The sequence below is a fragment of the Oryctolagus cuniculus genome, chromosome 21 (genome assembly GCF_964237555.1).
Source record: "Oryctolagus cuniculus chromosome 21, mOryCun1.1, whole genome shotgun sequence".
Classification (NCBI taxonomy): Eukaryota; Metazoa; Chordata; class Mammalia; order Lagomorpha; family Leporidae; genus Oryctolagus; species Oryctolagus cuniculus.
The window spans coordinates 29943361-29963333 of NC_091452.1; the positions used below are offsets into that span (position 1 = coordinate 29943361).

General features: G+C 54.0%; 1 protein-coding gene and 1 long non-coding RNA gene across 8 annotated transcripts in view; one reads left to right on the forward strand and one right to left on the reverse strand.

Moving 5' to 3' along the window:
* Nucleotides 1–13443, reverse strand: part of MED15 (mediator complex subunit 15) — an 81125-nt gene extending 67682 nt beyond the window's left edge. For 6 of the 7 annotated variants that reach the window (XM_070065917.1, XM_070065916.1, XM_051841028.2 and 3 more), the window contains exon 1: nt 13309–13443. In XM_070065917.1, coding sequence (XP_069922018.1) covers nt 13309–13376 — 68 coding nt within the window. In that variant the 5' untranslated portion in view covers nt 13377–13443. Of the gene's footprint in view, nt 1–12824; nt 12981–13308 lie in introns of those variants that run through there. The other variant, XM_051841026.2, reaches the window with a different exon arrangement.
* Nucleotides 13444–13473: 30 nt separating this feature from the next.
* On the forward strand, nt 13474–16206 carry LOC138847402 (uncharacterized). The gene is made up of 2 exons (XR_011385193.1): nt 13474–13608; nt 15935–16206. It is a non-coding gene; the product is annotated as an uncharacterized lncRNA (long non-coding RNA).
* The last annotated feature ends 3767 nt before the right edge of the window (nt 16207–19973 follow it).

Here is a 19973-nt window from a genome sequence, read left to right on the forward strand (position 1 = left end):
GGACTCCTCCCCCAGCTCAGATCAAAGCAGACTAGACAGCATCTGAGGGGCCTGTGGTCACCAGGCAGGTTTCTGAGGACAACCCTGAAGTCCTTCTAATTCACAACAGGGATTCCACCCCACAGAGCAGCCAGATCACCTTCTCCAAGGGTGCCTCTGGTGAGGACTGAAAGGAAGCAGAAAAGGCAAAGTGAAGAAGTGAAGGGAGGCGGGGCCATGCCCCAACCTCTGCCACCCCAGGCGCCAAGAGAGGAAGGAGTAACAGGTACACTAGCTGGGAGGAGCAGGAGCAGGCAGGCGGGAGCTGTTCTGGGCCCCAGCCCTCCATCCCTCAGCCACCCTTGCCATCCCTCCCACAGGAGAGGGGCTCCGCCCAAAAGCAGTCCTGCAGCCTGGTCACACCCACTCCTGCTGCCCACCCTCTCCCTCCTCTCAGGCTAATTTGAAGCCAAGGCTAACAAGGAGCTGGGACCAGGAAGAGGCGGCCCCGGGAAGTAAGACCGCACCCAGCTGCCTCTATCCAGCATGAGAAGACTGGGTGACACAACCAGGGCACCCTATGGAGGGGTTGGCTCAGGGAGTAAAACATTTTTTTCCTTTCTTTCTTTAAGAGACAGAGTTCCCATCTGCTAGTTTATTCACCAAAATATGCCAAAATGGCAGGGGCTAGGCCGGGCCAGAGCCAGGAGAGAACTCAATCCAAGTATCCTATGTGGGTGGCATGGACCTAACAAAAAATTTTTATTTATTTTCACCCACTTGAATGGCAGAGCAAGAGAGCGCGAGAGAGGGAGAGGGAGAGAGAGGGAGGCAGAGAGAGGGAGGGAGAGAGAGGGAGAGAGAAGGAAGGGAGGGATTGAGAGGGAGAGGAAGGGAGAGAGGGAGAGAGAGGGAGGGAGAGAGAGGGAGGGAGAGAGAGGGAGGGAGGGAGAGGGAGGGAGAGAGAGAGAGAGGGAGGGAGAGAGAGGGAGGGAGGGAGAGGGAGAGAGAGGGAGGGAGAGGGAGGGAGAGGGAGAGAGAGGGAGGGAGGGAGGGAGAGGGAGAGAGAGGGAGGGAGGGAGAAAAAGAGGGGGAGGGAGAGAGAGGGAGAGAGAGGGAGAGAGGGAGAGAGAGGGAGGGAGGGAGGGAGAGGGAGAGAGAGGGAGGGAGGGAGAAAAAGAGGGGGAGGGAGAGAGAGGGAGAGAGAGGGAGAGAGGGAGAGAGGGAGAGAGAGGGAGGGAGAGAGAGGGAGGGAGGGAGAGGGAGGGAGAGGGAGAGAGAGGGAGGGAGGGAGAGAGAGGGAGGGAGGGAGGGAGAGAGGGAGGGAGAGGGAGGGAGAGGGAGAGAGAGGGAGGGAGGGAGGGAGAGGGAGAGAGAGGGAGGGAGGGAGGGAGGGAGGAAGAGAGAGAGAGGAAGAGAGGGGGGAGGGAGGGGGAGAGAGAGGGAGGGAGGAAGAGAGAGAGAGGGGGGAGGGAGAAAAAGAGGGGGAGGGAGAGAGAGAAAGAGAGAGGGAGGGAGAGGGACAGAGAGGGACAGAGAGGGAGGGAGAGGGAGGGAGGGGGGAGGGAGAGAGGGAGAGGGAGGAAGAGAGGAGAGAGAGGGAGGAAGAGAGGAGAGAGAGGGAGGGAGGGAGAGGGAGAGAGAAAAAGAGGGGGAAGGAGAGGGAGGAAGGGAGGGAGGGAGAGAAAGATGGAGATGGAGAGAGGGAGAGGGAGAGAGGGAGGGGGAAGGAGACAGGGAAAGGGAGGGAGGGAGAGAGGGAGGGGGAGGGAGGGAGGGAGAGAGGGGGGGAGGGAGGGAGGGAGGGAGGGAGATGGAGGGAGGGAGGGAGGGAGCACACATGAGAGCAAGAACAAGAGTGTGAGCGCTATCTTTCACACACTGGTTCACTCCGCAAATGCTCACAATGGCCAGGGGTGGGCCAGGCTGAAGTATGGAGCCCAGAACCCCATTCTGGTCTCTCACATGGGTGACAGGAGCCCAAGCACTTGAGCAGTCATCTGTTGCCTCCTAGGACGCTGGATCAGAAGCAGAGTAGTTGGAACTCAAACCAGCACTCTGATAGGGATGTGGACATTCGAAGTGGTTTGATGTGGTCATTTAACCCACGTTGCTACAAAACTGCCCCACAACCCCCTTGAGCCATCATCTGCTGCTTCTCAGGGTGTGCCTTATCAAGAAGCTGGAATTGGAAGTAGAGCCAGGAAGTGAACCCAGGCATTCTGCTCTGGTCCCAACTGGCATTTTAACTTCTGGGCCAAATGCCTGCCCCCAACCTGGGACTTTCACTTGCAAACCTCTGTCCATCTGAAACATTCTCAGAACTTGGGTCTTAGGGGCTGGTACTGTGGAGCAGCAGGTTAAGTCACCACCTGCAAATGCTGACATCCCATGTAGGAGTGCCAGTTCCAGTCGCAGCTGCATCACTTCCAATCCAGCTCCCTGCTAATGCGCTTAGGAAAGCAGTGGAAGATGGCCCTAGTATTTGGGCCCTTGTCAACCACATGGGAGACCTGGATGGAGTTCTGGGATCCTAGCTTCAGCCTGGCCTAGGCCCAGCCATCGTGGCCATTTGGGGAGTGAAGCGACCAATGAAAGGCTCTCTCTCTCTCCATCATCCTGCCTTTCAAATAAATTAATTTTAAAAAATATTTAGGGTGCCAGTGCTGTGATGTAGCAGGTAAAACTGCTGCCTGCAATGCCAGCATCCCATATGGGCACCAGTTCAAGTCCCAGCTGCTCCACTTCCAATCCAGCTCTCTGTTATGTCCTGAAGACCTACCTCTCTCTCTGCCTCTTTGTAACTCTGCCTTTCAAATAAATAAATAAATCATATATATATATGTGTGTGTGTGTGTGTGTGTGTATATATATATATATGTTTAGGGAGGGGCCAGCACTATGGCATAGTAGGTTAAGCATCTGCCTGCAGTGCTGGCATCCCATATGGGCAGAGTTCAAGTCCTGGCTGCTCCACTTCTGATCCAGCTCCTTGCTAATGGCTTGGAGGGCAGCAAAATGGCCCAAGTGCTTGGGCCCCTGTGCCCACATGGGAGACCTGAAAGAAGCTTCTAGATCCTGGCTTCAGATCATCTCAGCTCCAGCCGTTGCAGCCATTTGGGGAGTAAACCAGCAGATGGAAGATCTCTCTCTCTGTCTATAACTCCACCTCTTAAATAAATAACTCTTTAAAAAAAAAAAAAAAAAAAAAAAAACACACACACACAATTTAGGGCTTAAAGAGAAAGCCAAGTGCTTTCTCCAGGAATTCACTACCCCAAGTCAGTTATGCATTCTACCTCCACATACTGAACTGAATCATGAGACCCTAACAGCCCCACACCTAGGTTAGAAAGAGATGCACTATTCGAGCTAAAATGAGCATCTCCCCCGGAGGTGCTGGCTTAAAGGTGATGATGGCTTGGCCTCTATTTTATTCCCTTCTACTCTTTTTTTTTTTTTTTTGGACAGGCAGAGTGGACAGTGAGAGAGAGACAGAGAGAAAGGTCTTTCTTTGCCGTTGGTTCACCCTCCAATGGCCGCCGCGGCCGGCGCACCGCGCTGATCCGATGGCAGGAGCCAGGTACTTCTCCTGGTCTCCCATGGGGTGCAGGGCCCAAGTACTTGGGCCATCCTCCACTGCACTCCCTGGCCACAGCAGAGAGCTGGCCTGGAAGAGGGGCAACCGGGACAGAGTCCGGCGCCTTGACCGGGACTAGAACCCAGTGTGCCGGCGCCACAGGCGGAGGATTAGCCTAGTGAGCCGCGGCGCCGGCCTCCCTTCTACTCTTAAGAATTAGGTACTCATTTGCTTATCCATTAAACAGAGTCAACTAATACCCTGTACTCTCTTCTTAAAAAAAAAAAAAAAAGAAAGAAAGAAAGAAAGATAGATTCATTTATTTGAAAGGCAGAAAGAAAGAAAGATAGATAGATTCATTTATTTGAAAGGCAGTTACAGGGCCAGCGCTGTGGTATAGTGGGAAAAGTCGCCACCTGCAGTGCCGGCATCCTATATGGTGCTGGTTCAAGTCCTGGCTGCTCCACTTCTGATCCAGTTCTCTGCTGTGGCCTGGGAAAGCAGCAGAAGATGGCCCAAGTCCTTGGGCCCCTGCACCCGCGTGGGAGACCCTGGAAAAAGCACCTGGCTCCTGGCTTCGGATTGGCTCGGCTCCAGCTGTTGCGGCCAATTGGGGAGTGAACCAGCGGATGGAAGACCTCTCTCTCTCTCTCTCTGCCTTTCCTTCACTTTATCTCTAACGTTCAAATAAATAAATCTTAAAAAAAAAAAAAAAAAAAAAAAAAAAAAAAGAAGGCAGTTACAGAGAGACAGACAGAGAAATCTTCCAACCACTGGTTCACCCCCGAAATAAAGCCACAACAGACAAGGCTGGGCCAGGCCAAAGCCAGGAACTCCATTCAGGTCTCGTGTGTGGGTGCAGGGGCCCAAGGACTTGGCCATCTCCCACTGCCTTCCCAGGCACAACAGCATGGAGCTGAATCAAAAGTGGAGCAGCTGGGAACCAAACCGGTACTCTGATAAAGGGCACCAGCATCACAAGCATCAGTTTAACCCACTGCACCCCAACACCAGCCCCTCTCTTCATCTTTAAATAATCCTCAATCAAAAAAAAGAGAGCAAGAGAAAGCAGATCAGAATTTAAGCAGCACTGATGGGGCAAACCCAGGTAAACTGTAGAAGCCAGCACTGCTTTCCCACGACCTGACAATTATTATGCAACTCATCCAGGCCAGGACACTGGCTAGGAGCTATCAGACCAGGTCCCACACTCCAGGACTTCCCAACGCCAGCAAGGCAAAAGTAACAACCACAGGGTGGGCGTCTGGTCCAGTGGTTAAGTGGCCACTGGGCTGTCCACATCCCACGGAGGACTGCCCGGGTTCAAGTTTCAGCTCTGCTTCGGATTACAGCTTCCTGCTAATGTGCACCCTGGGGGCAGTGATGATGGCTGAAGTGACTGGGTTCCTGCCAGTCATGCGGGAAACATCGATGGAGTTCCAGGTTCCTGACTTTGGCTGGACAAAGCCTCAGCTACTGGAGGCATTTGGAAAGAAAAATACCAGATGGAAGATCTGTCTACCTATCTGTCTCTCTCTTTCAAACAAATTCAATCTTTTTAAAAAAAGATTTTATTTATTTGAGAGACAGAGTTACAGAGAGAGGCACAGACAGAAAGGTCTTCCATCCACTGGTTCACTTCCCAAATGGCCACAATGGCCAGAGCTGGGCTGATCCGAAGCCAGGAGCTTCCTCCCAGTCTCCCACGCGGGTGCAGGCGCCCATGTACTTGGGCCATCCTCCACTGCTTTCCCAGGCCTTAAGCAGAGAGCTGGATTGGAAGAGGAACAGCTGGGACAGGAACTGGCGCCCACATGGGATGCCAGTGAAACAGATGGAGGCCTAGTCCACCACACCACAGAGCTGGCCCCACAAATAAATTAAAATTTTTTAAAACCCCTGTAAAAATAGCAAAAAATAGCTCCCTTCTTAGGTTGACATCAGGAGGCACTCAACGAGGACTCCAGAAACTCAGAGGAAATAGGAGGCAGCAAGGACCAGCAGGAGGGGATGAGGCCAAGTTCAGAGCTCCACCGAGGAAGAACGCCCAAACGACAGCGAGAGGGTACAGTGTGTGTGGCACGGGGCTCTTGTGCCAACTGGAGACAGTTCCAGGCTGAAGAGGCAAGGGCCACCTGCTCCTCTGCGGGGACGGAAACGTGGAACTGTCCTTGGCAGGGTGACCCGGCACTGCAGTGGCCGGGTGAGGGAGGGCACCACCTGCACACACGGCCCCAGGTGCTGCAGGAGCCTGCCACAGCCACTTCACAGACAAGGTCCCCCTTGCCAGGAGACTTCCGACAACAAAGGGAACGTACGTCTACTCCTGCCAAAAGCACACACTCATGTATGCGCTGAAAATTACAAAGAAAGTGAAAATCGCAGCTAAGCAGCCGAAGACATCGATTTAAAAACTCAGCCTATTTATCACATGGCCTGCTGGCTACTGATGCATCTCGGATCCACCCACATCACTGTCAACAGCAACACAGAAACCACGACCTGCAGCTACAACTCCCACAAGCTCCCATCATCTCCTGAGATGATGTGGCAACGAGCATCCTCGTCACCACCAGGTTTCAACACCCGCCTGATCACGTCCCTGTTGGAAATAACCCAGAGAATGGACATTTTAAGGTCACTGGCATAAATCAGACAGTCCTCTCTCATCACTCACATCACCCCCCCATGCACACCAGAATCTGTGGATGCTCAATCCCTTATACAGAAGGGTACAGTGTTTGCACATAACCTATGCTCAGCCTCCTGTACACTTTAAGTCATCTCTAAATTATTTAATACTTAATCCAATGTGCATGCTAGGAAAATAGTTGTTATACTGTATTAATTAGGGAAAATGATAAGAAAAGTCTGTATGTGTTTAACACAGATGCAATTAAAAAAAATTGAGAAGCAGAAAGACAGGCAGAGAGAAATATCTCCCACCCCCTGGCTCACTCCCTCAAATGCCTACAGCAGCCAGGAATGGGTCAGACCAAAGCCAGGAGCCACGAACTCAATCCAGGTCTCCTGCGTGGGTGGCAGGGACCCAACTACTTGAGACCTACTGCTTCCCAGGAAGCCGGAGCCAGGAGCCAGTGCTGGAATTCGGACCCAGGCACTCCCAAACAAAAGTTGGGTGTCCCAACAGACGTCTTAAGTGCAGGCCACACTCCCACCTCCAGAAGCTACTCCCCCAGCTATTTCTGATTCTCGACTGGTTGAACCCAGGAGTGTGGACCCTGCAGGTACAAAGAGCCGACTGCATTTGCGCTGCAAAACGGCACCCAGAAAAACACATCCATGCGCCCCCAGCTGAGCCCTGCACTTCTGCGAGGAGTTACTGCTGTCTCCACAGGGTGACCACCCTGTCAGGCCAGCCCCATCACCGCAGCAACGGAGCAGGTCTCAGAAGTGCCAGGAATCCCATGTGCTACAGCACCCCTGCTTAGGCTCCTGGCTCGTAAATTCCTGCCTGGAACAATCAAGTGCCAACGTGACTCTTCACCCAGCATGTGCAGGGAGCACGTGGGCAGCACAGGGGCGGCGGGAGGCACGGCACAGCTCAGCCAGCAGACAGACTGGTTGCAGAGCAGGCAGGAGGAGGGGCTGGGCTCGTACTGAGGATGCACAGGAAGTTTGGACATGGGGGTGGGGGTGGGGGTGGGGGAGGGCAGGCAGGCGCGTGCAGACCCTGGAGAAAGGATGAGGCTCAGCTGAATCCACAGGCAGAGGGCATCCACTAAGACACTTGTGCATCAAAGTAACTGGGAGATTGGGGGGGCCAGTGCTGTGGTATGGCAGGTAAAGCTGCCGCCTGCAGTGCAGATATCCCATATGGGCGCTAGTTTGAGTCCTGGCTGCTCCACTTCTGATCCAGCTCTCTGCTATGGCCTGGGAAAGCAGTGGAGGACGGCCCAAGTACTTGGGCCCCTGCACTCCCGTGGGAGACCCAGAGGAAGCTCCTGGCTTCAGATCAGCCCGGCTCCGGCCATTGTGGCCATCTGGGGAGTGAACCAGCGGATGGAAGACCCCCTTGCCCTGTGCCTCTGCCTCTCTATAACACCGCCTTTCAAATAAATAAGTCTTTAAGGCCAGCGCCGCGGCTCACTAGGCTAATCCTCCGCCTAGCGGCGCCGGCACACCGGGTTCTAGTCCCGGTCGGGGCGCCGGATTCTGTCCCGGTTGCCCCTCTTCCAGGCCAGCCCTCTGCTGTGGCCAGGGAGTGCAGTGGAGGATGGCCCAGGTGCTTGGGCCCTGCACCCCATGGGAGACCAGGAAAAGCACCTGGCTCCTGGCTCCTGCCATCGGATCAGCGCGGTGCGCCGGCCGCAGCGCGCCGGCCGCGGCGGCCATTGGAGGGTGAACCAACGGCAAAGGAAGACCTTTCTCTCTGTCTCTCTCTCTCACTGTCCACTCTGCCTGTCAAAAAAAAAAAAAAAAAAAAAAAAAAGTCTTTAAATAATAATAATTATAATTGAGGGGAGAATGTGAGCCCCTGAAACAAGTCAGTAACTTCTGGAGCTAAATGGGGGTGGGAGGCACCATGAATTTTTAAAAGTTGATTTGAATTCCTTGTAATTTTTGTTGAGTTACTTAACCAAAATCACTGCCCAAAGGAACACTACAAAGGGAGCAGGTACCTCCTGGCCTCCCACGACAGGGGCAGGGAGGTAATCCTGTGGCCACTGTCCTTCCCACCGTAGCCACAGCCACAGGGTCACTATAGGCAGTGGCAGCTGAAAGGCCTCTGGGTGGGAATGGCTGTAAAGGGCTGCAGCTGTGGCACGTGGGTGGGGTCATAAACAAAAAGGGAGCTGCACCTGTGGCAAAGGCCAAAGACTGAGGCGCACTGGCTGCCCTTCTTCCACTGTTTGGAGCCCAGTGACTCACGGGGAGGTGCTCAGGTATAAACAGGAGGCCCACCAGGCTCCTGTACTGGGACCCTCCCGTGCACTGGCTTGGGTTAAGTTCCAGCTGCCTCTCCCCACCCCACCCCCCTCCTCCTCTCTTAGTAAGATTGAAGGTAGTTTGCTTCTCTTGCTGTGCTATGATGGCTCACCAAGCCGATCATTGTAACATGCAGAACGACCAGCAGCGGGGCATCGCTTCAGTTTCCTTGTTTACAAATGGAGTAATCCACAGACAGACGGGCGTGGGAGAGTGATGAGTCGACGCCCATTGCACTCCCAGCGGCAGGTGCTGCTGCGCAGAGGGCCCTGGACTCTGGGGCAGACGACTGGCACTCATGTCCCTTCAGCCACGTCACTACCTGCTGGAGACTCAACGACCCCACCCTGGTGCCCACCAGGAGCAGCTCTGAGTCACCAGGCCTATGGAGAAACGGATTGGCCTCAGGAAGAGATGTTCTAGCAATGGGTTATACACAGACATCAGGAAGCCGGGACACCGACCAGGCTACGAAGAAGGCGACAGGGCCCAGCAGCCTTCCCACTGGAAAGGGAGGGTCAGGAGAGCATCAGAGGGGCACAGGGCTCTGGGGAGATGGGAGTGGGGAAACTACAGGAGGATTCAACCAAGACTCCCCGGTTTCCCCACCTAGGCAGGATCTGGACTTGGAAGTTTTCAGGACTTTCTTTTTTAATTTAAAAACTTCACATTTTTATTCCCACTTGTTTGAAAGACAGAGGTAGGCCTGCAAGTTTAAGGAGACAGAGACACCCTGTAAGTTCCTGCTGAGTTGTCTGTTTTGTTTCTGGTTAAACAGCACCTGCCTTTCTGTTGGTAGTCTGGACCAAGTTCCCCATATCGCCTATGTCCTGAGGCTGGGGCTCGCCTGTCTCCCTGGGGGTTTCACCAGAAGTGGCCAAACTTGTCTGCCTGATCATGTCCCGTGCACTGTCCCAGAGTCCCTGCTGGCACTTTTCCAGGGCCCCAACACAGGGCTGCCCTTCCTCACCTGCGTCTCCTCCACTCTGCGTTCCGCTCATCACTGTGGGTACAATCTGCTATGCTAAGGGCTGAGAGGCATAGAAGCCTCAAGACTATAATGGCAGAACAGTTACAAAGAACCGGGAGGAAATGACTGCCGGGCCCTTCGGTTCACTCGCCGCTTACGTATGTTCTGGAATCCTCTATGCAAGGCACAGCACTGTCAGCACAGCCCCAAGCTTGCTCTCCAGGAGCCTGCAGACCAGAGCCGTTCCTAACCTGAACTCAGCAAGCCGCCAAGGCAGGCCCCAGCCCCAAAGGGCTGCCTTAGGAGGCCCTAGGGGCATCTTCTCCTGTGGCCTCTGCAGGGAGTGTGGGTGTCAATCAAAAGCTTTAAGGGGGACCGGTGCTGCGGAGTAGCCAGTTAAGCCACTGCCTGCAGCACCAGCATTCCATACGGGCGCCGGTTCGATTCCCGGCTGCTCCAGTTCTATTTCAGCTCCCTGCTAATGCACCTGGGAAAGCAGCAGAAGGTGGCCCCTGCACGTACATGGAAGACCTGGAAGAAGCTCCAGCTGTTGCAGTCATTTGGGGAATGAACCAGCAGATGGAAGCTCTCTCTCTCTCTGCCTCTCCCTAACTCTGCCTTTCAAATAAAATAATTAAATCTTTTAAAAATATAAAGTAAAATAAAGGCTTGTACTGAGGTCCCTTCACTTCCCCTCCCATCATCCCTGTGAGACAGACGGAGGGCCTACACGTTTCCTAGATGAAGGAAATGACTCAGAAAGGTCAAGCACCCTGCCCAAGGTCAGTCAGCTAACAAGTGGGGGGGGGGGTGTCCAGAGTTTCACAAACACACTGGCTCAGGTGAAGGAATGCCCCCGCAGCCCCGCAGAAAGGGGACATCTCACCCAGCCTGTTCTGAGAACTAGAAAGGCAGGCGAAGACAAAACCCACTTAGGCAGGGGGCGGTGGGGAAGAACAGTGGGGAAGGAGCCTCTGAACACGGGACAGAGGCAGACGCTTACAGGGAAGGAACGCCTGAAAACAGTGGGACAAAGTCTACCTCATTTTCCTCTTTTTAGAATTTTTTTAAAGATTTATTTATTTATTTGAAAGGCAGAGTTACAGAAAGAGGGGAGAGCCAGACAGAGAGAGAGGTCTTCCATCCGCTAGTTCACTCCCCAAAGGGCCACAATGGCCGGAGCTGAGCCTGTCCAAAGTCCAGAGCCAAGAGCTTCTTCTTGGTCTCCCACACAGACGCAGGGCCCAAGCACTTGGTCCACCCTCTGCTGCTTTCCCAGGCACATTAGTAGAGAGCTGGATCAGAAGTGGAGCAGCTGGGATTCGACTCCCCTATGGGAGGCCAGTGCTGCAGGCAGCGGTTTAACCTGCTGTGCCGCAACGCAGGCCCTTACCCCATTTTTCACTACCTTAAATATTTGATAATAAATTCTTTGAAAGGACCTTGGAATGTTCAAGAAGCTGAGAGACCAGAGGCTGCAACAGGGTGGGAGACACGAGATGATGAGACAGAGCAGGCTGAGGGGCTGAGGGTGGGCCATCTGGAGTTGTATTCTCCCACTAAGGGGAGCCACCGACGGGTCTGCAGTCGGGCAGTGACGCTGGCCCCTTGGGCTGCCCACCGCCTCACGTCCACCTGTGCTGTGGGGGCGGCAGACACAGAGGGTTAAGAAGGGGCTGGGCCAGAAACGGTGCCGTGAGCTCTCCTGAGCAGCCCAGCCCGGAGTCGCTCTCTCTCACTGCAAGCTGGGAGAGCAGACTGGCCCCCGCTTTCAGCCAGCGCTGGAAGCTCTCAGGGTGTGCAGGAGGACCTGGCCACAGGGGAAGCAAGAGGAGGAACGCAGGCAGCCTCTCGCGACAAAGACCGACCCCTGGCGAACGGCCAGGAAGGACAGAGGATCCCTCAGTCATCCAAACACGGGGAACTGAATTCGGCCAACAACCCGGAAGAAACGTCCTCTGCCAGCATCTGCACTTCAGCCTCCTGAGACCCTAAGCAAGGACCCAGCCTAGCCCACCTGAGCTCTGGCCTGTTGCTCTGAGAGGTAATTCACGGTCTTTGTTTCTTTAGCAATAGAAGAGGAATGCACAGGCGGGTGGCCTGGCAGAGAAGAACAGTCCTCCTGGAAGCAAAGGCCGCTGAATTATTTAGTACCAGTCAGGTCAGTCTCAGCACCCCAGAGCTCCTCAATGGCCCTCCTGGCCCACCCCACCCCCCACTTCCTTTTGAATGACAACTCACTCTTCCGGTTCTTCAGTCCCCAGTCCCAGGCTCTCCCCGGGAGGGATCCTTGCACCTTGCCCTAAGGACTCTGAAGCCGGGCTATCCCTTAGGATTTCACCTACAGATAGCGCAAGTGCATCGACAAAGCACCGCTCCCCTAGCAACTCCCAGGGGCTGTTCTGCGCCCCCACGCTGGGCTCTGGGCTCCCCGCTTTGGGCCCAGCCTCCTTCCTTCCACACTGCTTCACCCCCACCCCTGCGCCCAATTAGTCATCAAGGATTGCCCACACGCTCGCGTCTCGGGAATCTGTCTTCCTCTTTTCATTGCTACCACGGTCCAACGCAGGCCCTCATCCCCCACCTGACCAGGTCGACCCACAACCCTTTTACGGGGTCATGTGACAGGCAGTGGACGACAAAGGACGGGTCCCTCCCACCCCCACACCGGTTCCGAACTCCCCAAGGGCCTGGCTTGCCTTTCTTCTCTGTGCTTGATCCATCTCCAGGGACTCAAGGGAGCTTCCCAACACTGGCATTTCAAGACCTCAAAACAGGCCGGGTGCCAAATACAAGCTCAACTCCTTAGCAGTACAGCCCCACCACTAACATGCCAGCACCTGCTCACCCTCGTTCCATTATCACCGCACTTCCTCACTCCCCAAACCCCTGAACCCTCTCGGCCAACAAGACCCTCCCCGCAGTAAGCGCTCCCGCCCCCGCTTTGAACGGTGCTCCTCACGCTGCTACCTGCCTTCCCAGGGCCCCATTTATTCCCCACCGACTCCGCAAGGCTGCTCCTGGCCTGCTCAAGCTAAGACCCTGCAACACCACAGGACGACACTAGGTCTGTGCCTCTCCCGCGTGCCAGTGGCATTCCGCAGGCAAATCTGAGGCTACCACCAACGCCGGCCAGGTAGGCTCAGTTCAAACCGCTACTTGGACTAAGCAGTCGGTGGTGGGAGGCCGGAGCTCTCGCTGGGAGGGGGCACTAACCCTAGCTCTTCACTGCCTCCCGCAGAATCCGCGATGTCTTCCAGACAGCCCTCCGTGCACTCTGTCGGGGGGCGACCCCTGTTAGACCCTCTGTCCCCAAAGCCCAAACACCTGCCCGCCTGGTCTCACCCTTCCATCCACCGCCTCCTTCAATCTCCGTCTCTCACCCCGATGGCGCTTTTCCGGGAAGAGAAATCACGAAGCTCCTAACTCTGCTACACCCACTACGGGGCTGCTGCCTCTTTCCCTTTCTGTCTTCAGTGCGATTCAAAGCGGGGAGAAGTCTGCACCCAAGGCACACAAATGACGAACGAGAAAGCCCAGGACGATGACTCATAAGCAGGGCTCGTTGGTTTGCAGAGTTCGGCCCCAGGAAAGCTAACAAGCAGTCCTTGTCGACCCAGAACGAAGGGGGGCAGCCGGGGGAGGGCCGCGCCCTGGGACCCTCGCGGCGCCTGGGCGCCTCCGGGTTCCCGGCGCCCGGGGTCTCTCGTGGGTCCGGCCCCGGCCTCTCCCGCCGGGCGAGGGAGGAAGGTCTGGCCATCTCGCTCCCCCCGCCCCCAAACCCCCAGCCCCAACCCCGACCCCGACCTCAGCCCCAGCTCATACTCACATTTGACTGACCAGCTTCTGCCGGAAGGCGGCGCTCCGCCAGTCGGTCTCTTGGCCCGAAACGTCCATGCCGACGGCCACTCTCTCCACCCGCGTCCCGCTCAGCCCCGCCGCTACCGCCGCCGCCGATGCTGCCTCAACCGCAGCGCCAGGCCCAAACCCGGAAGCCGTCCGCAGCTCCCCGGCCACGCCGGAAGTGGAGGCGGAATTGTGGGAAATGGAGTCGCGAGCGCGGACCTATGGGAAATGGAGTTCTCCGGCCGCGCGCCACGTCTGGATCCGGCCGCCGCCTGGAAGCCAGGTGTTCGGAGAGTTACGCGCCCCTCTCCCAGCGCCGCTGGCCCCTAAAGTACCCCAGGCAGGCAAGGGCGGTGGCTGCATGGAGCTCCGGCGGCTCTCGGCATTTCCTGCGACCCAGCTGTGCGCTGGCCTCATAGTCTCCGAGATCGGGATCCTTGGGAGGGGGGTACCCGGCCACGCTGCCTGTTATCCACAGCAATGCTGGGAGCGTTAATTTCTCACTATGTTTGAGCACCTACTGTGTGCCAGCTACTGAGCCAGTGCAGCATGTCCTGACCCTGTCCGCCAGCCCCGCATCCGAAAGTGACCAGATCAGACTCTCATCACCGCTTCTTTCTCTCTTAGACTTTTGGGATTTCAGATTCCACCCTTGGCAGTATTTTGTGGGAGTCTGGGGTGTGTTTTCTTGCCACCCTTCCCTCACGACCCCTTCATTCGTTTGGAACACAGGCCAGATGGTCGCAAGATGTCAGACAAACCTCGGTGGACACAGGCCATCTGGAGTCGGGCTGGAGGATTGCAGGGGCCTGGGGATACTTGTAGCAGGGTGGAAGTTCCATGGCATTGGGGTTTTATCTGTGCCCCTGGGAAAGAAAGGAGGGCAGGTGATAAAAATCCTGAGACCACGTGGTCCATGAGTACCAGGAGGACATCAGAGTGGACCAGAAGCTAGATTGGAAGTGGACAAGTGTGGACATCAGAGGACATAAAATACAGCCAAGGGTGACGTTGTGGTGCATGGGGGTTAAGCAGTAGCCTGTGACGCCAGCATCCCATGTCAGAGCACTGGTTCAAGTCCCAGCCGTTCCACTTCCAATCCAGCTTCCTGCTAATGTGCCTGGGACAGCAGTGGAAGATGACCCAGGTTGCTTGGGTCCCTGAACCTACGAGGGAGACCGGGATGTAGTTCCTGTTCCTGGCTCCTGGCCTTCAGCCTGGCCCAGCCCCGGTCATTGCATTCATTTGGGGAGTAAGCCAGCAGATGAAAGATCTCTTTCTCTGTCACTCTGCCTTTCAAATAAATTCAAAACAAAACAAAACAATCTTAAAGTTCAGGGCTGGAATTGTGGCTGATTTCTATGATGTGGGCATCCCATGTTAGGAAAATGGCGCTCTTTTATCTGTGGCGCGATCTGCACCCTGACACCATCCTAGGCTCTAGCCTCGGCACCATTGCTGGAAGCTCCGCCCCCATCCTAATGGGATTCGCTGCTCCTGCTTCCCTCCAGCAAAGTTTTAAAAGGGCCTGTTCCTGAACGCCTGGCTCTCTCGGCTCCTCTCTCCCCTCCTCTCTCTTGTTCACTCTCTTCTCTCTGCTCTCAGTTCCTCTCCTCTCGCTCTCATCTTCTTCTCTCCTCTCTCCTCTCCTCTCTCTTTCTTCCTCTCCGCCTCCTGACCTCCGTCTCTGTCTCTCTCCCTTACACTCTCCTTCTTTCTCTTCCTTCCTTGCCCCTTCCTTCCAGCCTGCTGGGTTTTCCCAAATAAACTCTTTCCCTTACTCCGGGGTTTGGTGTGTTTTGTGACTATCTTACATCCCATATAAGCAACAGGTCAAGTGCTGGCTGCTCCACTTCTTATCCAGCTCCCTGCTAATTTGCCTAGGAAAGCAGTGGAAGAAGGTCCAAGTACTTGGGCCCCTGCCACTCATGTGGGAGACCTGGTAGGAGAAGAAGGATGAGAGCGAGAGGAGAGAGGAACTGAGAGCAGAGAGAAGAGAGTGAACAAGAGAGAGGAGGGGAGAGAGGAGCCGAGAGAGCCAGGCGTTCAGGAACAGGCCCTTTTAAAACTTTGCTGGAGGGAAGCAGGAGCAGCGAATCCTATTAGGATGGGGGTGGAGCTTCCAGCAATGGTGCCGAGGCTAGAGCCTAGGATGGTGTCAGGGTGTAGATCGCGCCACAGATAAAAGAGCGCCATTTTCCTGGCCCAGCCCTGGCTGTTTCAGTCATTTGGGGAATGAACCACTGGATGGAAGATATCTCTGTCTCTCCCTCTCTTACTCTGCTGTCAAATAAATAAAAGAAAAATAAAAACTGAATGTTGGCGGGAGAGGGACAGGCACTAGGTGCTGTGGTAAAGACACCGCCTGAAGCCACATCCTATATTGGCAATCTGGCTCTGCTTGTGATCCTTGAACCCAGGCCTATGGCAGGCATTTGAAGGGTGAACCAGCAGATGAGAGCTCTTAATCCCTCTCCGCTTTTCAAATAGAATTAAAAAATTAATGCTGGGAAAATGAGAGCAAAAATATGTGAAGATGTGAACAGCTCTCCCATCGACAGCAGATTTACCGAGCACTGCTTCTCACCCATCTCTTTGCCTCCTGCCAGGGACAGGTAGGTTCAAGTCCCGGCTGCTCCACTTTCAATCCAGCTCTCTGCTATGCCCTGGGAAAGTAGTAGAAGATGGACCCTGCACCTACGAGGGAGACCCGGAAGAAGTTCCTGGCTCCTGGCTTCAGATTGGCACAGCTCCAGCCATTGTGGCCAATTAGGGAATGAACCAGCGAATGGAAGACCTCTCTTTCTCTCTCTCTCTCTCTCTCTCTGCCTCTCCTTCTCTCTGTGTACTTTCAAATAAATAAATAAATCTTTTTAAAAAATGCTGTAGATACCTACTGTTTGGATTCTCTGTTGTAAACCTGATGTTATAGCATAAGTCAGCTTTTCCCAAGCACTAACATTCAATAATTGGAATGTTCATTATAGATTGACATCAAGGGCAAATCTCTATACTACGGTTTGAATGCATCCCTTCCAAGTGTTGCCAGTGTCTTGGTATTTAGAGGTGGGCCCTGGGGCCAGAGCTGTGGTATGGTGGGTAAAACTGTTGCCTGCAGTGCCGGCATCCCATATGGACGCTGGTTCAAGCCCTGGCTGCTCCATTTCCAGTCCAGCTCTCTGCTATGGCCTGGGAAAGCAGTAGAAGATGGCCCAAGTCCTTAGGCCCCTGCACCCCTGTGAGAGACCCAGAGGAAGCTCCTAGCCATTGCAGCCATCTGAGGAGTGAACCAGTGGATGGAAGACCTCTCTCTCTCTCTCTCTCTCTCTCTCTCTTTTTCTACCTCTCCTTCTCTTTCTGCGTAACTCTGACTTTAAATAAATAAATAAATCTTGAGCCGGCACCACAGCTCAATAGGCTAATCCTCTGCCTGCGGCGCTGGCACACGGGATTCTAGTCCTGGTTGGGGCGCCAGATTCTGTCCCGGTTGTCCCTCTTCCAGGCCAGCTCTCTGCTGTGGCCCAGGAGTGCAGTGGAGGATGGCCCAAGTGCTTGGGCCCTGCACCCGCATGGGAGACCAGAAGCACCTGGCTCCTGACTTCGGATCAGTGCGGTGCACTGGCCGCTGCGGCCATTGGAGGGTGAATCAACGGCAAAAGGAAGACCTTTCTCTCTGTCTCTCTCTCTCACTGTCCATTCTGCCTGGCAAAAAAAAAAAAAAAAAAAAAAAAAAAAAGGCTAAAAAAATAAATAAATCTTAACAAAAAAAAAAAAAAAAGAAAAGAAAAGAAAAAGAAGAGGTGGGCCCTTGGGACCGGCATTGTGGTGCAGCAGGTTAAGCTGTCACTTACGATGCTGGCATCCTATGTGGGCGCTTGTTCGTGTCCCAGTTGGCTATTGCAGCCTTCTGGGGAAGTGAACCAGCTGATGGATGATTCTCTCTCTCTCTCTCTCAACTCTGCCTTTCAAATAAATAAAAGTAAATATTAACAACAACAAAGGTGGGATCTTTAAGGAGTGATTAAGTCAAGAGAACTCTCTCATGAATGGGATTGTGTGTGTGTGTAGCTGTGTCTGTGTTTCTAAAGATTTATTTATTTATTTGAAAGAGTTACACAGAGAATGAGAGAGAGAGAGAGAGAGAGAGGAGACACTATCTTCCATCTGCTGGTTCACTCCCCAGATGGCCACAATGTCCAGGGCTCAGCTGGCTAGACTGCCAGGAGATTCTTCCAAGTCTCCCACATGGGTGGCAGGGGACCAAGCACTTGGGCCATCATCCACTGCTTTTCCCAGGCCCTTAGCAGGGAGCTGGGAATTAGAACAATGGCATCACAGGTGGCGGGTCTACCCACTACACCACCACGCCAGCCCCATGTGTGCTTCTAAAGCCCTTGAGAAAGGAAGTTGCTTCTGTCTTTGCCTTGCCCCAGGTGGGGACACAGGAAGAAGGTCCTCACCAATGTCAGCAGCACGAACCTAGACTTCCCAGCTTCCAGAACTGTAAGGAATACATTCCTGCCTTTTATAAATTGCCCAGACTCAGCTATGCTGTGACGGCGGCACAGATCCCACGGCATGCTAATCTCAGTAAAGACGGTGAGCTGATGGCAGGGGGACATCTCCACCCTCAATGCTCTGGCTGGTTTTCACCTAAATGGGGAGGGTGTGCCTTTCTGCAACTTCTCCTTGGTACTTCATCTTCCACAGGGCCCCTGGATCTCCTGCTGGATGAAGCTCATTCAACAGTCCATGTGTACCAGTTTATTTAAAGACACTCACTTCTGCTTCTTCACAATGAAAAATACACTGCAATTCTAGCAGGTGTCCAGCTTACCACTTAGCACACCTACATCCCACGTCAGACTGCCTGAGACACTGTGGGGGGCCTGGCTCTGGTTCTTGACTCCAGCATACTGCCAATGGGGACCGCAGGAGGCAGCACCGATGACTCAAGGAACCGAACTTCTGCCACCTGGATCGAAGACCTGGGCTGAGGTCTGAGCTGCCAGCTTTAGCCTCAGTCCTGGCCCAAGCCAAGCTGTTGTGGACATTTGGGGGCGTGAGCCAGCGACTAGGAGTTCTGTCTGTCTGCTCCTGTTTCTCTCAAATAAATAAAAATTAAGCATGTGTGTATTTTTACAATAAGTATCCTTTATTATGCTGTTTCTCTGAAGCATCTCCAATATAGGTACACAGAATTAGAATTGGCTGGTAGAGAGGTACTTTACATTTATTTAGTTAATTTTAAAGATTTGTTTATTTATATGACAGGCAGAGTTAGAGAGAGAGAGAGGGAGAGATATCTTCTTCTTCTTTTTTTTTTTTTTTTAAGATTTATTTGAAAGTCAGAGTTACACAGAGAGAGAAGGACAGGCACAGAGAGAGAGAGGTCTTCCACCCTCTGGTTCACTTCCCAATTGGCCGGAACGGCCGGAGCTGTGCTGATCTGAAGCCAGGAGCCAGGAGCTTCTTCCAGCTCCCCGACGTGGGTGCAGGGGCCCAAGGACTTGGGCCATCTTCTACTGCTTTCCCAGGCCACAGCAGGATCAGAAGTAGAACAGCCAGGACTTGAACCGGTGCCCATATGGGATGCCAGCACTACAGGTGGAGGCTTTACTTGCTACGCCATAGCGCCAGCCCCAAGAGATACCTTCTATCTGTAGGTTCACTCCCCCAAATGGCTGCAACAGCCAGGGCTGGGCCAGCTGAAGTCAGGAGCCAGGACCTCCATCTGGGTCTCCCATGTGGATGGCAGGGGCCCGAGCACTTGGGCCACCTTCCGCTGCTTTTCCCAGGCACATTAACAGGGAGCTGGATCAGAAGTGGAGCAGCTGGGACTTGAACCGATGTTTATATGGGATGCTGGCATCGCAGGCAGCGGTTTAACCTGCTGCGCCACAGGGCTAACTGTTAGTGGCTACGGCTGTGTGACCTCTGCATCAGTTAACTAATGCTAAATTCCAAATGGAATCAGGGCACCAGCAGAAAGCAATGCTCACGCACACTGCCAGCTGCTACCAGGACTGCAAACTTCGTTCACCTTCACCCTTTGACCACAGGCACGCAGAAGGACCTGAATAACTGGGCAATCACACTGTGCCTACAGGCTCAAGACGTGCAGCAAGAGGTTCCTGGAGTCTTGTTTTACGGAGACTTGCACTCCACTGTTGGACACAAAAGCCCCGTTCCTTCCCAACACATGAGCTCCCACTCTTCCTGCCTTCCTCGGAATCCCGAGTCAGAACTCGCTGAATCTGGGTCCCAGATTGCAATTGCTAAGTCCCCCCCAAAACGCCCTCTTGTGTTTCTGCAGTTTCAGAGTCTGGATTGATTCATATTAGCAAGCAGAAACAATAACCCACATTTATTATTTTTTCATGGTTGCTGTCGGTTGGGGATTCAGGAGTGGTTGCTTCTGGCTCAGAGACTCTCATGAAGTCTATGAAAGCTAATTTTAATAAAGCTTATAAATAAATCCATACAATCCTAGCCACACAAAGATTCCAGGGACTGGCATTGTGGTGGGTTAAGCACAGATTACAACACTTCTATCAAAGCTCAGACTCCACTTTCCATCCAGCTCCCTGCTAATGCACCTGGGGAGCCAGCAGAGGATGGCCCATGTGCTTGGGCTCCTGCACCCAC